Below are 17,762 nucleotides of genomic sequence, written 5' to 3' on the forward strand. Positions count from 1 at the left end.
TGGAAATTTTCTTACTGAATTTTACAAACGTGGTTTCGTCACGGATGCTTGGTGTCTGGGGAAAGCAATGAATCGGCATCTCTGGCCTGCAATAAACGAATGTATTTGCCCTGTTTGCATGTTCAGTCTTTGCACGGCTCTTAGATTCCCCAGCCTGTCCAAAAATACCCATGACACGGTTTGATCGATCGATTGCAACACAAATCTGTGAACAGATCATTGGTTCCTGATCAGAGATGTTCAGTTACTTCTCTGAACATTGATTTTTCTTCTTATCAGATAGGGAATGTGCATCTTTCTCTCTGATCTTCAGTTTGGAAGAACACTGCATCCTGTAGGGCTTTCACAATGATAGCTACACCTACATGGGAATTTTTGAGAAGAGTCATATGCATCTTCATCAGAATGATCAGAGGTAAATACAATGCTTAGTTGTTGCAACCATCATCACAGGTTTAACAGGTTCTCAGATTCTGTTTTGTTTAGTTTACCACTTGACTTTATAGGTTTATAACCTGGAGAAAAATGTATTTCTCGTTCATAAAGTGAGGAGGATAAAATGCCGTCCGAGTAGATGGAAAATACTGGTTTAGTAATCCAAAATAATCTAGAGGTTCTAACCGTTTCTAAAACAGGCTGGGTGGAATGTCATCTAATCCAACTTTACAAGAACTTTTTATCGGTTTTGAGTAGCGGAAATGCCTATCCGTATAATTATCAGGAGGAAAGCGGCAAATTCCACTCTACATTATTTAAGATCTTGAAGGTGTTTGGTACATCGCTCTAGCTAATAAAATCTTGGAGTAGTAGTGCCAAACTGTTCTTAGGCGGCATTCGGGAGGAGGGGTTGTGAACCCTTCATCCTCAACAGGCAAAACGAAAAATACGTATTATTGTATGATTAATTAAGTATTAACTTTTTTTTAAAAATGATTAATATGATTTTTTAAAACAGCTTTCTTATATAATTTTTTTTAAAATACACTGTTTAGCAGTTTGAAAAGCGTGCGCGTGGAGAACGGGAGAGGTGAGTTGGGTATACTGGGGAAGAACACAGACTTTGCAAAAAAAAAAGTCCCCGGTGTAATTGGGAAAAAAAATCATTAGGGATAGATGGATGTATCATTTTGTTTCACATATTTATCCCTGGTTACTATTATAAGCCGTGTTGATATTTTATAGCCAATCCTTTTTGAGTTTGATCAAGTTTATAAAAAAATATAGCAACATTTTCAAAACAAAACAAATATATTATCATAATATATTAAATATTAGTTTTAGTGAAACTAATTTGGTTTTCTTTATAAACTTAATCAAACTTAATGAAACTTGATTAGAAAAAAACAAAATATAATATCAAACAAAGAAGTACTCCCTCCGTCCTATAATATAAGGAATTTTGAGTTTTTGCTCGTAGTGTTTGACCACTCGTTTTATTAAAAAAATTTATGTAAATATAAAAAACGAAAAGTTGTGCTTAAAGTACTTTGGATAATAATGTAAATCAAAAAAATAAATAATAGTTCTAAAATTTTTTGAATAAGATGAGTGGTTAAACAGTGCAAGTAAAATCTTAAAATCCTTTATATTATGGGACAGAGGGGTAGTATTTGTGCCTTTTCTGAAAGAAAATCTAAAAACAAGACAATAAATGCGCCGGCAAAAGCCAAACTAACCCCCGTGTTTAAATCGCCTCCCGTACAAGTCTCCTGCCCCTACCAATACCAACTTAACCCCTCTTCTTCCATCTCTAATCTAATCACTCCTCCCCTCTTCCACCCTCCCCCCACCTCGTCGCCTCGCCGTCTCCACCCCCAAAACCCTAGCCGCCGCCGCGCTCCTCCTCCTCCGCCGCCGCCCGGCGCCGCCCGCGGCCATGGATCTCCTCCGCTCGCACCTCCACAAGGTCCGCATCCCGGAGCCCGGCAGCCGCATCCACAAGGACGAGTGCTGCGTCTCCTTCGACACCCCGGTAAACCAACCAACCACCCACCCACCCACCCACGCCTTGTCCCCCCCTTCGCTCTGGTTTCCTAGGGTTAGGGTTTTGACGCCGATTTCGCCGTGCAGAGGTCGGAGGGTGGGCTGTACGTCGACATGACCTCGTTCCTGGGGTTCGGGAGGGAGCACGTGGCGTGGAACTACGAGAAGAGTGGGAACCCCGTGTACCTCCACATCGTGCAGCGCCGGAAGCCGGAGCCCGACGACGAGGCGGATCGCCCGCTGAAGAAGCCCACGCTACTCGCCATCGGTATGAGTGACAGCGCTTTCCCACTGATCACCATCGTGTATTTCATACTGTTAAAATTGTGAACGCATGAATCGCGTTAGGGTATGTGATTGTGTTTGGATGATGTGATCGTTTTCCTATTGCGACTTGTTTTTACCCTATGATCAACATCGTATTTCATACTGTTGAAAATCTGTATCCCCATTATCTGTTCCCCTTTGTGGTAGAGACTTACCAAACTATGGTAGTTATCATATATCTTGTGTTCTGTTTGATCTGTTGAGCTACTGTGCTGTAGAGAAAAAATATGGTAGTGCATTGCTTTGTTTGCTAATCTGGAAACAGAGACCAACATATGGTGGCCATGTTGGTGAATTGTTTGTTATGTGATATCTGTATGCTAGTTATTTGTAATTAGAATAGTTGCCTATGTCCTGGATTTAGATCTATATAGTTGTATTTTCTCTGTTCTGTATTCCCATGATGGCAAATAGATGAATGCGTTGACCATCTTTACTAATCCGGGTTTTCTACAATTTATAGGAGTGGAGGGAGGTTTCACTGATCAAGAACCCGAATACGATGAGGCTTTTGAAATTGTTATCTTGCCTGAATTTACTTCTCTCCCTTTTCCATCAATTGACTTGCCAGAGAAGGTAACTGTGCTTGACATAAGAGATTGTACTTACTTACTACATAGTAGTTACTTACTACTCTACAACTCCACAGGTTAGGATTGCAGTTGACAAAGTTATACTTGCCGAAAGTGCTGATCGAAAACAACAATTGGCTTCTTGGGTTGCTGACAAGAAAAAAGTCAGTGCACATGCTATGGATCTGAAGCAGCTAGACAATGGTGTCATTGTGCCACCTACAGGATGGAAGTGCAGCAAGTGTGATAAAACTGAGAATCTCTGGTTAAATTTAACTGATGGCATGATCCTATGTGGGAGGCGGCTTTGGGATGGAAGTGGGGGGAATAATCATGCTATTGAACACTACGAACAGACTAAATATCCTCTTGCGGTAAAGCTTGGAACAATTACTGCTGATTTAGAAGCAGCAGGTAATGCTACTCGTGGACCTTTTACATATTTAGGCTTCCTCTTCTATTATCGAATACAACTTACGGTGACATTGGGTTGTCGCCTGTGAAAAATTGAACTAAACCCCTTTTAACCTCTCACAAACTGTATCCTTTGTAATATCTAAATTAAAAGTGTCATATATATGATGCTCAACTTGGAATGCACTTTTAGAATACTATACTCCCTCTAGTTTTAAATATACAAAACGGTGGACCTTTTAAATTCGTTTGACTATTTGTCTTCTCTAGAAATATTTGTGCAAATAAACAAACATATAAGGCACTCTTAAAGTACATTTGATGACCACTTTACTTAACTAAGTAATTGAATAAACATTGTTGGTCAACGTTTGAGAAAAGAAGTGGATGGTGTCATATATTTAAAACCAGAGGTAATACTTAAATAGCTTTTAGAGATATGTTTGTTATAAATACTTGTCTTTATTCAGAGGCACAAAAAGTTGGAAAATGTTAATGATTTTGTGATTGGAGGGAGTATATTGCAATTATTATTGAATATTCACTTTAATCAGTAAGACTCGTTCTTAAATTCCAGAGTTGTTCCCTGGATACATACTGCTCGTACTTCATAATTTATAACACACAGCCCAATTAGCTACTATAAAAGTAATTTACACTGATATTTTAACCTTCCATTGAAATATTTTGCTTTCGTCTTATTTTAGTTTTAACAAAGAATATTCTTAAAGTCCTAAAGCAACCTTCCTATCAAGGGCATGTGCTGCTGAAGTTACTGTTGTTTTATATTTAAATATACCTATTCATACAAGCTTTTCTGTGACAGCTCAGACGTTTTCTCATACCCAGAAGATGATAGCGTTGAAGATCCACTATTAGCGCAGCATTTGTCACATTTTGGTATTGATTTTTCTTCACTCCAAAAGGTGAGTAGTATCATTTTCGATGACATTTATGAGCGATAATTTAGCTCTGCTCAATATGACTTGCTTTTTTTATTGTGATAGTAACAGATTAGTACTTTTTCATGGGAATAATATATTCTGTAGCATCTCATGTTCATACTGTGTTTTCCCCTTTATATGCTTGTCTATCTGTCTAGTTTAGAGGCTATTTGATGTGACCCTTTTGTTGTGCAGACCGAGATGACTACTGCTGAAAGAGAGCTTGATCACAACACAAATTATGACTGGAATAGAATACAAGAAAGTGGCAAAGATGCCGAACTTTTATACGGCCCTGGTTATACTGGCCTTGTAAATCTTGGAAATAGGTAGCTTTGGTTCATTGGTTGACGTCATGAATTTTCTTTTGTAATAATTTCTCTTATGTAATGCATGCGTTTCCTTCTTTGCAGTTGCTATATGGCCTCAGTAATGCAAGTTATGTTTTCAACTCATCCTTTTATATCACGGTTGGTTCTACTTTCTCAATTGATACTTCAGCACTTCTTGTCTAGAGTTGCATTTTTTCCTTTTTAGTAGCACATGCTCTTGCATTTATTTCTTGCATCATTTCAGCTACTTTGAGAAGCAGAGCTTGAAAGCTGCATTTGCAATTGCCCCAGCTGATCCAACATTGGACTTGAACATGCAAATGTAAGTGTACACCAGCTGATCTGTGTTTTTGCGTGTATTGGTATTGGATTAGTCACTATTCTGAGGTAGTTGGTGTGAGATGCAGTGTTACCTTCTTCTAATGCTAAATGTAAGGATAATACATAAAGCAGTTTTTTGGCCATTTATCCTGTATGGTTGTATGTGAAGAAACCGTAATTCGGGTACAATTACTTTTTTAAACACTTGCAATCACAAACAAAGTGATTCTTTCTAGGATCTTTTTTTTTTTGGTGAATCAGCACTTTCTTGTTTCTTTGCTCGCGCTTGGTAGCTGCTGGAGGGAATTCATCCTGGGTGCTGTAGTGGTCCAGTGTGTTAGACTCATAGCAAATGCTGTAATCAAACATATATCATGCTGTCCAAGTGTCCATTGAAGGCTTTGCATTTTGTTTCTAAGTGAACGTTTTCCTCAATTCAGTGCTACTGTGGTATGATAAAAGAAATCTAGAAAGAATCTATTTTTATGGAAGAAGTTTTAGTAAAAAATATTTCCGCTCTTATACTCATCACTTGACATTTTCAGGACAAAGTTGGCTCATGGAATGCTCTCTGGCAAATACTCTGTGCCAAATCAGGAGGTAAGAATTTGTTTGTATATTTGCCTGTTGTTACGCTTTGTGTTGTTGGTAGTTACCTACTTACCTTAGCAATTTTGTTTGTTTCAGTAATGGTTCAATCTTCGAGTAGACTGCTTTCTTGTTTTATTTTGGATATGTGCACAAATTACAGCTTCTTAATTCTCTGACAAATATGGTCCCTATTTGGGTGGGCAAGTCCTCTCAAGTCTCAACTGATATACAAAACCTGCCTGCATTTAACTGTGTGCGAGAACTTGGAAGTTGGAATATTCCTTTTCTGTAGCATAAATTGTGACTCAAGTCAAATTCTAAGGAAGCTTTAATTCCTAAATGTGCTACACACAGCTTCCTGCTATCAAACATGGTGTAAACATGGAATCCTACCCACATGTTTGGAAGTTTAATACTATTGTGGATTTCAACTCAGCCAATATTCACTGATTGGATGCACAAATTCTTTAACTTCTATTCCTTCAATTCTATGCAATTTTAACCACTGGTCACTTTCAATATGAATCGAGACCCTGTCTGGAATAATGGAATTACTCACGATATAGTTCAATCCTATGGAATCTGAAAATGTTTGGCGTTCCTAACAGGGCCCAAGGTCGGGAGTACCATATACTTACTATACCTGCTAAGTTTTCTGATACATAATGTGATCAGCAGATCTCATTTTGATCCTATTCTCATTTTTTGATACTTACAGCCTGAATAGTACTTTTGGACACACTTTTGAATACTCCTAATTTTTATGTTCCATATTGATAGGGACAAGAAGGAATACACCCTCGTATGTTTAAGACAGTTATTGCTGCAAAGCATCCCGAATTTTCCAGTATGAGGCAACAGGTACTTTGGACCTGGAATCACACATTTTTGGTTGAGGAGCTACTTATTTGAATTTTCCTTTGCATCATTAACTGCAATTTTGGGTACAATTTTTTCCAAATAGTCATTTTAACTCATCTCTTTGTCCAGGATGCGCTTGATTTCTTCCTTCATCTTATTGACCAAGTTGATCAGGCAAACACCGGAAACCATGAGCTGAATCCTTTTACAGGGTTCAAATTCTTCATTGAGGAGCGTCTTCAATGCCCTTCTGGAAAAGTCTCCTATAACAAACGTTCTGACTACATTCTTTCTTTGAACATACCGTTACATGAAGCTACTAACAAAGGTGACTTTAAAACCTTTTTCCCTGTTGTATTATAAAGTTAGTGCATATATCCTTGACACCTGTGAGATATGCAGAGCAGCTAGAAGCATTTCATGAGAAGAAAGCTGCAATGGATTTGGATGGAAAGGAAGTGTAAGTTGTTCATAGCTCATGCACTGTCTAATGAGCACGACTTATGTTTCACTTTGCTTCCATAAAACAGGTCTAATGAGGAAATTGTGAGGCCTAGAGTCCCACTGGAGGCATGCTTAGCAAGTTTTTCAGGCGCGGAGGAAGTGCCTGAATTTTACAGCACTGCATTGAATTCAAAGACAACAGCAATTAAGTATGCATATCTTCATTGCCATTTGGTTCTATTATATACATGGAAATGTGGTACAGCCTTATTGATTGAATAAGAAATATTTCAAAATGCAAGCAAACTCATATCTGTGGCATGTTCAGTTTGTAAAAGACTGAATCTCTCAAACTTGCCTTATATGTAACTTGGCTAGCTGTAATTCAACTCAATATAGCAGATGAAATGTAATGCCTGAGCAATTCAACATTAACACATTACTGTGACTGGGTGTACTGCTATAATTTAGTCGTACTATCTTAAGACCATTACCGAGACACTTAATAGGGAACTTCCAGTCCTTGTTTTTTTAATTTCTCAGTGTGAGGTGTCATGACCTTGGTTTTTATTTTTGAACATGATTCCTCTGCTTATTTAGTCTCCTGGATCATTCACAATGTTTTGTTTCAACATTGTCCTTGTGTGCAAATAGTAAAATGGTATGTTCATTATAGTTTTAGTATAGGTCTGTTTAATGATGTGGAAACAGGAGATGGCTTCTTACTAACACATTATATAACTTGTTGGTTTTCAGGACTGCTGGCTTTAAAACATTTCCTGATTACCTGGTGTTGCAGATGCGCAAGTTTGTAATGGAAGCAGGATGGGTGCCAAAGAAACTAGGTAATGTCCCTATCAAGTGTCAGTTGTCTCTCATGTGTGCTGACTCTAGATTCGAATAGTTGCCCCAAACTGTATGGCGGACTGATTTCCTGAAAGAACTAGCACTCTAGCAGTACCTATCCATATGATGACCTATATTCTTCGTATTTTCTGGCCCAGTAAACTTTTTATCCCATAATTCATGTTGATAGAAGTTGATTGGAATGAGGCTTTATTACCAGCGAATGATATTCCCTCCATTTTTTAATAGATGATGCCGTTGACTTTTGAACACATGTTTGATCATTCGTCTTATTCAAAAATTTTATGCAAATATATAATATATAAACCATGCTTAATGTACTTTGAGTGATAAAACAACTCACAACGAAATAAATTATAATGGTCAAACGTGTAACAAAAAGTCAACGGCTTCATCTATTTAAAAAGGGAGGTAGTGTGATGTAACACATCGCATTGTTTGATGTACTCTGTCTCCAACAAACAATAATTTTGAAGTAATCCTATAATTTGGCAGGAATAACAACTAGGCTTTACTTCTAAGTTCTTAGTATTTCACTTCTCCTGTTTGAGAAATTTTGGAACCTGAGCTGGTTTCGTGGTGCATACACTCCCTCCATCCCAAAATATAACAACTTCTAGCCTTCAATATTTGTCCCAAATATAACAACTTCTCCACCTACATTCTCTTCTCAACCAGCCACAATCTTCCACCATTCAAATTCTCTACCTACCTCCTCTTCTCAACCAATCACAGCCTTCTCCCATTTAGTTCCACTTTCATAATAACCGAGTCCAACGTACTCCTTATATTTTGGGACGTAGGTAGTAACTAAGTTTCCATGTAGACAGTAATTCAGTTTCTTTTCACCATATTTGGTCATTTGTTGTCTTGAGTCTTGACATTGAATTTCCCCTCAGATGTATACGTAGATGTGCCAGATATAATTGATATCTCGCACATGCGCAGCAAAGGCATACAGCCTGGTGAAGAGCTACTACCTGAAGGAGGTTAGACTGTTGTTTATTAGATTTTCAACTTGATCAGATTTTCCCGATTGACTTTGCTGACTGCAACATATTCTTGCAGCTTCTGGTGATAACAAAGCTGAACCTGTTCATCCTGTTGCCAGTGAGGACATTGTATCTCAGCTGGCAAGCATGGGGTTCAATTATCTTCATTGCCAGAAAGCTGCTATTAGTACATCAAACACAGGAGTTGAGGAGGCGATGAATTGGCTTCTCTCACACATGGATGATCCAGGTCAGTATACAAACAGAAATGTTACATATTACTTCTTTGTCATCATGAAAGGATGATTGGCCGTCTTGTAATTTGTAACTTGACCGCTACAAACTTTAATCACCTTTCTGCTATACAGATATCAACGATCCAATATCTAAAGATTCACAGGCTGCTGAACAAACTGTTGATGAAACTAGCGTTCAAACTCTTGTTTCCTTCGGATTTCAAGAAGATGTTGCTCGAAAGGCCTTGGCAGCTTCTGTAATAATCTTCTGTTTTTAATTTCATCCATGATAGTTGATCTTTTACATTTTCTTGTACAGTTCGCAATGTTGAATACCTCTCAGAAAGTTGATATTTGCTTATTTTCATATAATGACCTTTCAAAACTGTCTTAGGGTGTTCCTTTCCCGTTGTCTGCAACCAACCTTTTTGATCGGAGGCTTATGTTTTGTACTTCTAATGTGATAGGGTGGAAATATCGAGAGAGCAACAGACTGGATTTTTAGCCACCCTGAGGCTTTTAGCTCAGTACCTACTGATTCTTCAACAAGCAATATGGAAGATGATGATGCACACATACCAGATGGAAGTGGCAGTAAGTTTTTCTACCCCTTCTGTTTTACTGTTTCTAGTGCCAAGCTTCCAATCTCATGAGCTAATTTCATTAACATTCTGAACTGTTAATGTTGAATTTGTAGTTTGCAACATTTGAAAGATGACTTTGTACATGCCCTGAGCATTTCTGAATAACGATGGCACATTATCGTCAAGAAATGGATGTGGATTTACAATTATATGACCCATGTCCCATCTAAGTTTCCAAGAAAACTTACTTTTTTAATTTTTTTTTCTTTTAAGATATATGTAAAGAAATCCATGGTAGTGAATGATTAGCCAAACCATATAAAAGTAAGCTCCAAACTTGTCTCAGACTGTAGGTGTTTCCAAACCATTGGGTTCAATACTTCTAGATGGTTGATTATCTATCTTCAGTATGTGTGTGTGTTTTGCAGTTCTTGGTTTATTAACATTGCTCTATGCTCTGCAGGATACAAATTGATGGCGTTTGTGAGCCATATGGGCACCTCTACCCATTGTGGGCACTACGTTGCCCATGTCCTCAAAGACGGGAGGTGGGTAATATTCAATGATAGTAAGGTTGCTGCCTCTGTCGACTTGCCCAAGGATATGGGATACCTGTATTTCTTTCAAAGGATATAAAGCATTAGCAGCTGAAAGACTTCACAGGCAAGAAATACATTCGCTCGCTGACTTGAGTCTTAGTTATGGGCACCTATGATCAAAAGCACGGCGGATAGTCGGTGAACTTGCATGCAGATGGACTTAGAGCGAGTGTTGGTCACATCCTGTCGTGCTGACTTTAGACTGATCGATCAGCTGGGATATCACTTTGTTCCATGGCATTATGCATTGGCACATTCAATTCTTCTTTGTCGATCTATCATCTTAGCGTTAACATTCTGCCATGAAAACTTTGGACTGGCTCAACTTTTTACATATGAAATGGAAAACAAAAGGCAAGGGACGGTCCCTGATGCCGCATATATATTTTGCACATTGTAGCAGAGCGCTGGGTGTTAAAAGATTGGTCCTGGACACCAACACCAAGCATCCCCTTCGCCATCTCTCCTTGCCCCTTGCCCTTCTTACCTGGTGAGTTTTTCATTATACCCTTGTGTCCTCTGCTATATCATATGCGTATACAACATACTTGTAGAAGATACTCCTAAGAGATGAGCACTGCTGGTGTCTGGTTGGCTGGCTGTTCTACTTGTCTGTCCCCGCCCATTTTGATTTGACGGCGTGGCCGATCGAGAGGCAGTGCTGGGCGACACGATCGCGCACATGCCGGGGGGCCATTTGGCACGGTTGGCTGTCCCCTGCGCCGGCGACGCCCACACCATGTCTCTGTCGCCGGCCGGGGCCCGGGCCCTCCCACATCGGCTGGCGGCGGGGCAGCAGCCACCTCATGCCGTGCACACGCCGCTGTCAGAATCGCACCCCCTCTATCTCATCTCATCTCATCTTGGGCCCAGCTCATCTCTGTCTTGGGCCTCCTGTCTCGTGCTGCTTCTTGTCGCCTGCCTTCTTGCCTACCCATGCATCCATGCCTTCTCCAAACCAAAAGCGTATACTCCCTTTTCGTAAAATTAGACTTCGTGCGACGTTGGAACTCTTGCCCAATTAAAACCTTCCGCTTCACATTGTCCACAACCTCACCACATTGTAATTCTCACAGCCTCTTCATCATGGTAATTCCAATGAGAGTCACTCGCCTATACGTAATTCGTTGGTGACGATGTCTTCTCTGCCAAGGGTTAGCCGAGTTTGGGGATATGGTCGCACGCCTCACATTACACGTGCTCAATGCAAGCCACCGACGCATTTGCGATACACATCACCTTGGTCACCCCTCACCCGTTAAAATTGAGATAGGCAAGAGCCACGGCTTTAATTGCACCGGCTAGTTGTTCACTTGTTCGGGCCGGCGTCTACATGTCATCTGTCTCCATCAACGTTGTCGTCGCAGCAGTGGGTTCATGTCACGGTCACTCGCCTGGATGCGTGCTAGTGACTGCAATCACATGCACACCTTGCGTCATGCTTTACAAAACCGTACGGTAACCTTTTCAGTTTTTAAAATCATGGTATACCGTGTGGTTACCGTGATAACCGCCAAACCGTGGCGTGGCGTGGCGGTAACCCCACCCTAAACAATTTGGTAAACCTTGGCTTGTGTCATCTGTCTCAAAATATATCAACTTCGAGCGTTAAGAATTTATTTTAAAATATAACAATTTCATGCTCTTATTTCAACTAATCACAGTAGTCTCTTATTTAATTTCCCGGTTTTGACCAATTTCAATGTCTCTTATTTAATTTCGCATATTTTGTTAATACAAGTACAAAACAAATATGCAAGTACAAAACAATTGTACATTAGAAATGCGGATATTTTGGGAAGGAGGGACCGAGGGAGTAGTACTGGTAATTAAAATCTTCGGGTTGCTTGGGCTGTCATCGTTGCGACCCAGCTGCTAGTTGTCATCTGAAGCAACCCTTTTTTCCCAGCATTCCGTGCCTGTCCAGCTTCAGCTTTCCAACCGCCATGGGCCTCACGCTGTTCGATCGACAAACATAATGTAGATGGAGACGTACATATATCTGTTTGACGAAGACTAATTAACACTAGTTGACCCAGGCTTAAGCTAATCAACCACCCAATCAGTTCAAAACACGCAAGCCACATACGTGTGGTGTCTGATCCGAGCACGTAGTAGCTGCTGCTGCTGCTGCTGCTGCAACTTTAGACATATTAATGCTGACAATGCTGGGTAACTGAAGCTTTTGTTCGATGTTTTTGGTTTGTCCAACGCTATTAGCATGTGCTTAATTAATCGTGTAGTCAGCCAGTAGGCTACGTGTCCATGTCGTTGGCTCGATCTGCCTGCGTGTGTGTACCAACACTAGGACAAACCAACACTAGGACGATTAATTCTAAGGTGTGTTTTGGTCCTTTTTGAGACAGCTTCCTTTATGAGGTCCATCTGAAGGCTGCCAACTGTAGTCAGCCATTGTTTTTTTTTCTTTTTTTTTTTAAAAAAACTTGTAGTCAGTCGTGATTCGAATTTAAGACCTCTAGGCTTGATATGCATCTGGCTGACACAAAATAATTGCAGTTTTCACGTCAGCTGTAGTATTGTATTGAAATATAAGTGAATTGCTCGTCTTTTCTTGTCATCTTAATATTCAAGATGAACTAGATCGGTACATGCAACTCTATAATTTGCAAACTCATTATTGTGCAGTCACCCTGCTAGAAACAAGTAGAGCAGCAGGTAGGAACCACTCTAGTATGTGTCCATTGCATTGCATGCATGCAGTGACCTACAGTATGATGCAAGTTCATCTTTTTGGAATTTGTGTCAGTTCCATTTGTATGCATACACTGTTTTCTTTCTGCCACTGATAAGCACTGCTCGTTGAAAAGTACATCCCAAATTATAAGAATCTTTTTTATACGTCTTCAATTATATATTTTGATTATTAATTTATTTTATTTTATGCTCTCCACGAATATGAAATTAGTATCACATGAAAATATTTTAAAATATGAATATAGTGATATAACATTCATAATACTTAGCCTATATATGATTAGTATGCTTACTAGTTAAAAGTTGTCAAAAATTATCAAGTTTGATTTTCCTTAAAAAGAGTGTCTTATAATTTGGGATGGATGGAGTAGTAGTATTGTGCAGTACTCCCTACATACTCGTAAAAGAAGTCGTTTAGGACAGCGACACGAGTCTCCAAAACATAACTTTGACTTCTTTTTTCTATAAAAATATTTATTGAAAAGTGATATATGTATACTTTTATGAAAGTATTTTTCAAGACAAATCTATTCATATAATTTTTATATTTTCAAACTCAACAACTTTATTCATGATTTATATTCCAAGGTTTGACTTAAACATTGTCCTAAACGGCTTTATTTATGAGTATGCTTTAGAGCACCCGCAATGGTAAAGTAAGGTGTTATCTATAAAACATGTACATCTCAGCAATAGACTAGATTAATAGTAAATCATCTCAATAGTATGTCTACATGGGTATCTATAGCTCTCTAATACATTGCCTCGTTTTTCTCTATAGACTATCTCCAGGTTAGTAGATAGCTTTGCTCTCTCTCTTCATTTAATCTCTTCCAAGTAGGAAAATATGCTGACATGGATCTCTTATATAGAGCCTATAGATAACCATTGTGGGTACCCTTATGAGTATGCAGGGAGTACTCCTGCATGAGAGGCGAACACAATAATGATTCACTGCATGTCTCTGCATCCATTCCAAGGAGGGTAGATAACCCAATACTGTATCGGGCATTGTCATTGGATTGCATTGCTTTGCTACTAGCTAGCATAGCAAGCCCAGCCCCAGCCCTGCAACATTCAGATGTTCAGAACGGCATCTGCATCTGCATTACATGCATGATGCAGCTTTCCCCAGTGCAATGGAGTTGATGATGCCTCTCGACCAGCCAGCTATCAGCAGCAGCTGCAGCTAGCAGCATCCGGCACTGTTCCTTCCATCGCTAACCACCTGACTGTTCATCTATGGATGATCATATCCGATCCCCATCTTGTTTGGAATGTACAGTTTGTATATCTGAATCTGATAGATTGATCTGGAGCCAAAACCAACATACAGTAGCTGTAGCATTACACATCAACACCACTGTCCCCCTGCAGTAGCACTGTTGCTTAGCCTAGCTAGCTGCAGCTGCCGGTGCCCCCCAACCTGACTGATTAAACATCGATGATATTATCCCTGTCCCTCCCGGCCAACCCTTCTGCAGTGAAAAGGCCATGCCATGGATTCTAGCTAGAGTACCTCGCTAGCTACCAAGATCAAGCCATTCATGCATGCTGTCTGCATTATGGAGTGGATTGAATAATACTATTAGTTTTCGAGGATTTTTGTCGGAATCGAACTGGTTCATGTGAAAATCCTGTAAGATTCCTGAAGGAGAGGCTTTAGTCTATCACATCCTTTTGTTTCTTTGGAGAGGATCGATGTTATCCTGGGAATTAAACGCTGGACCAGGTTGGTGGATCAACATTAATCAGAAGTTCAGAACAGAGGAGCATTATGGAGTGGATCATCATGTATGCACTCAGCATATGCCAATTCAGATAATTTCAGAGACCATTACGCTTTTGCCGTGCTGGGTGATCGATCGAAATCATGGTTGTGTGTGTCATCTGCCATATGATCGTGCCAGAAAACCCTGATCCTGGGTGGTCCTCTTTGGGGTCGCAGCTCATCTTGTTCATGGCCAAAGGTAGAAGAAAGAGGAGAGATCTAGAGTTATTATTACTGCGTCGCCATTAACTGCGCGTGGTGATTAAGAAGAAATCAATGTGCCTCGTTTGTCCTCCCGTCTTAATTGTGAAATTTACGGCCGTATTTACACACCGGCAATGTGTATGTATTGCTGACTGTCATGGTCAGTCACACACACACACACACAAAGAACAGTAGACAACGACGATGGCATCAAAGTGGCAGCAACTTCTTTTACTGTTTCTGAACCACCATCCTTTTACAGCTTGAAAAGGAGAATAATTCAACGTGAAACCATCTCTCCCTGTTTCATTCCAGCTAGCAGTCTGTCTGCCGTTGTATTTGCATCGTGGTTTTTAGTGAGATGTCAAATACCGCTGGACGATGCTTGGGAGAGGTCAAATCCCAGCCTCTGCATCGCGAGATGCACATAACCAGCCAGTAGTTAGATTCGTTCGGGCTCTAAAAGTTATTTTTGGCTCCGTTATACTAAAGCCAACCAATAGATATCAAATACTTAATGCAGTTAGATTTATCTGGGCTCTAAAAGTTTACTCGGTTCTGTCACGACAACCAGCGTCATATCGTTTCGATCGTTTGTAGTTAGATTTATCCGGGCTCTAAAAGTTCACTCGGTTTTGCCACAACAACTAGCGTTATGTCGTTTGTAGTTAGATTTGTCCGGACTCTAAAAGTTTACTCGGTTTTGCCACCATAACTAACGTTATATCATCTTGTAGTTAGATTTGTCCGGGCTCTAAAATCTTTCTAGGTTCCGCCACGACAGCCAGTGCCATGTCGTCGCGCCTGGCTGTCGTTGGCGGAGTAGAGCTCACTCCATCTCCAGCATCCTATCCTACCCTTCTACTGGTTTTGAGCTTTGAGGCAGGGTTGAGTTGCGTGTGCTCGAGGCGGCCGGCCGGCCATCGTTATCCTCCATGTGGTGTCACACCATGAAACCAAGCAGCAATCCAAATTCCCAATCCGGCACAAACACCTTCATGCGAAAAACGGGATAGCTACTACTACTTGCTACTAATGGTAGGAGACTATGATCTTTTCCAGGGAGTAATTAATTGCACGTTTGTACGAGTGCCATATTGTGGATTTTTTTAAAAGGTTTATATATATATTCAGGCCCGGATTGGTTGGTTCCAGATGAGGTTCAGTAAAGATCAGAAAGCGAAGATTAACCTGCAAAGAAATCATCATATATCCGGTTTTTCACCCATATCCATCTTGCCTTACACATGGTTGCACCTCCTCCTTACAAGTGTTCCAACCTAGCTCCCTTCCATACCTCTAGCTTTCACCATGGCACCTGAACTACAACTACATGCATATAAATCCAGCCACGCGACTCTCCGCGTGGCGGATCCAGGAATTTTCTAGAGCCTAGACAAATACTACACGCGGATTCCGGTTTACGGATAGTGTTAGATAATGAAGCCCGGAAAAATACAGGCCATATATCACAGTGGCGCGACTCGCTGGCGAGCCTAGTTGGCATGCCTACTCTGCAAGAAGATAACAACAAATCGTTGTCTGAAAAAAGATGATAAAAAAAATGGAGATGAGGAGATGAAAAATGAGGTGGCAATGGCAAAATGCCGCGGGCGCCGTCGGTGTCCGGGGCTCCGGCTCGCCCGGCCGGCGTACTGTGGAGGTCGCGGTGCCTGTCCGGGCTCCGGGTAGACAGAAAGGCCCCAATGGAGCCCGCCGTATCTGCTCTGCTACACCTACCCATCCATGTCACCATCCATAGATAGACGATGGCGACGAAGACGGTGAGCTCTTTATTATATAATTTTATTTATGTTTTCTTGAGGGGAGAAGTTTGATTGATCCAAATTTGATCGAAAACCGACGGTTTTTTAATTTCTTTGCTGTGCAGGGATGCGTGCGGATCAAAAATAAAAAATCGGTGGCATTAATTCTTGGAATTGATTCACTGGACGGACAGTGAATATTGCATGCAACAACTGATCATCCCCTGCAATGGCTTAATATTGCCCTGTGTTCAGTGACTTGGCTGCCGTGCTGCATGCCAGCTATGGAGGGAGAGAGATGAAATGAAATGATCTCAATGGGAGGAAGAGAATGATGCCGAGAAATTAAAATCTCTCTTGTGTTCATGCATTCAATTTGCTTCTGCACATGCTCATTCACTCATCCAGTCAGTCGCTCACTCACTCACTGGGCTCAGTGACCTAGCTTTGCTACTACTAGCTCACTCATCATTCTCTTTGCTTCCTTCACCAAACTTCAGATTTCCAGTCCCCTGGATTGGCTTCCTCTGCAACCATCACATAAATTTCCTCTGCCTCCATGTCTGTACTGACTGCCTCTCTAACTACTCAGCTTTTGTGTGTGTGATGGAGATAGAGATGGCATCTGATTTGGCATTGGCACTAGTAGTACTTTGTACTAGATTTGCTTGCAAGTTGCAGCCTCTGAAAATCTGAATGTTAGTTGAGGAGGCCTGGCCCTGTGTCCTAACTCCTAATGCACATATGCATGGCATCTTCTCTGGTTTTGCATCATTCATTCATGCATGCATGCATGCAAATGAGGGGGTAGTAGTCAGTAGATCATAGATGTGTCCAGGCTGAAATGCAAAAAGTAAAAAGGGATCCCTGCAGAGATCTCCAATTTCTTTCACTCTTTCAGAACAAAAGGGGCTCCCTTGTGGCCTTGTGCTTGCAGGAAAAGCCCAAACCCTGCATCTTTCAGGCTCTTGCCCCACATGTATTATGTACATGATTCGTAAACACACAGCTAGCACATAGTGTTCCCGGCATAAAAAAAAGAAAAAAAAAGAAAAAAAGAAAAAAAAAGAAGCTAGCACATAGTGTAGCCCTGTTTCGAGGAGCTTCTCGGAGCCATGGCTTCTCTCGAAATCTTCGACTCCCTCAAACAGAATCCTAATTAATTCTTTAACAAAATTCCAAGAATTTATAGTTGTAAAATCTAAAAAAATAAACTAGAAATCAGGAAATACAAAATCC

The 17,762-nt window shown here is 40.5% G+C and overlaps 1 protein-coding gene across 1 annotated transcript; it reads left to right on the top strand.

Moving 5' to 3' along the window:
• Positions 1–1,717: 1,717 nt before the first annotated feature.
• On the top strand, positions 1,718–10,448 carry LOC4323863 (ubiquitin carboxyl-terminal hydrolase 14). Its single transcript, XM_015766032.3, has 19 exons — positions 1,718–1,972; positions 2,071–2,251; positions 2,774–2,886; positions 2,960–3,296; positions 4,128–4,222; positions 4,436–4,569; positions 4,654–4,710; positions 4,817–4,894; positions 5,439–5,493; positions 6,265–6,345; positions 6,475–6,673; positions 6,748–6,805; positions 6,876–6,998; positions 7,546–7,634; positions 8,556–8,645; positions 8,725–8,898; positions 9,017–9,141; positions 9,352–9,478; positions 9,932–10,448. The coding sequence occupies exons 1-19, from the start codon at positions 1,877–1,879 to the stop codon at positions 10,102–10,104; spliced, it is 2,385 nt and encodes a 794-aa protein (XP_015621518.1). The 5' UTR covers positions 1,718–1,876; the 3' UTR covers positions 10,105–10,448.
• The last annotated feature ends 7,314 nt before the right edge of the window (positions 10,449–17,762 follow it).

This window comes from Oryza sativa, chromosome 1 (genome assembly GCF_034140825.1).
Source record: "Oryza sativa Japonica Group chromosome 1, ASM3414082v1".
In the NCBI taxonomy this organism is placed as follows: Eukaryota; Viridiplantae; Streptophyta; class Magnoliopsida; order Poales; family Poaceae; genus Oryza; species Oryza sativa.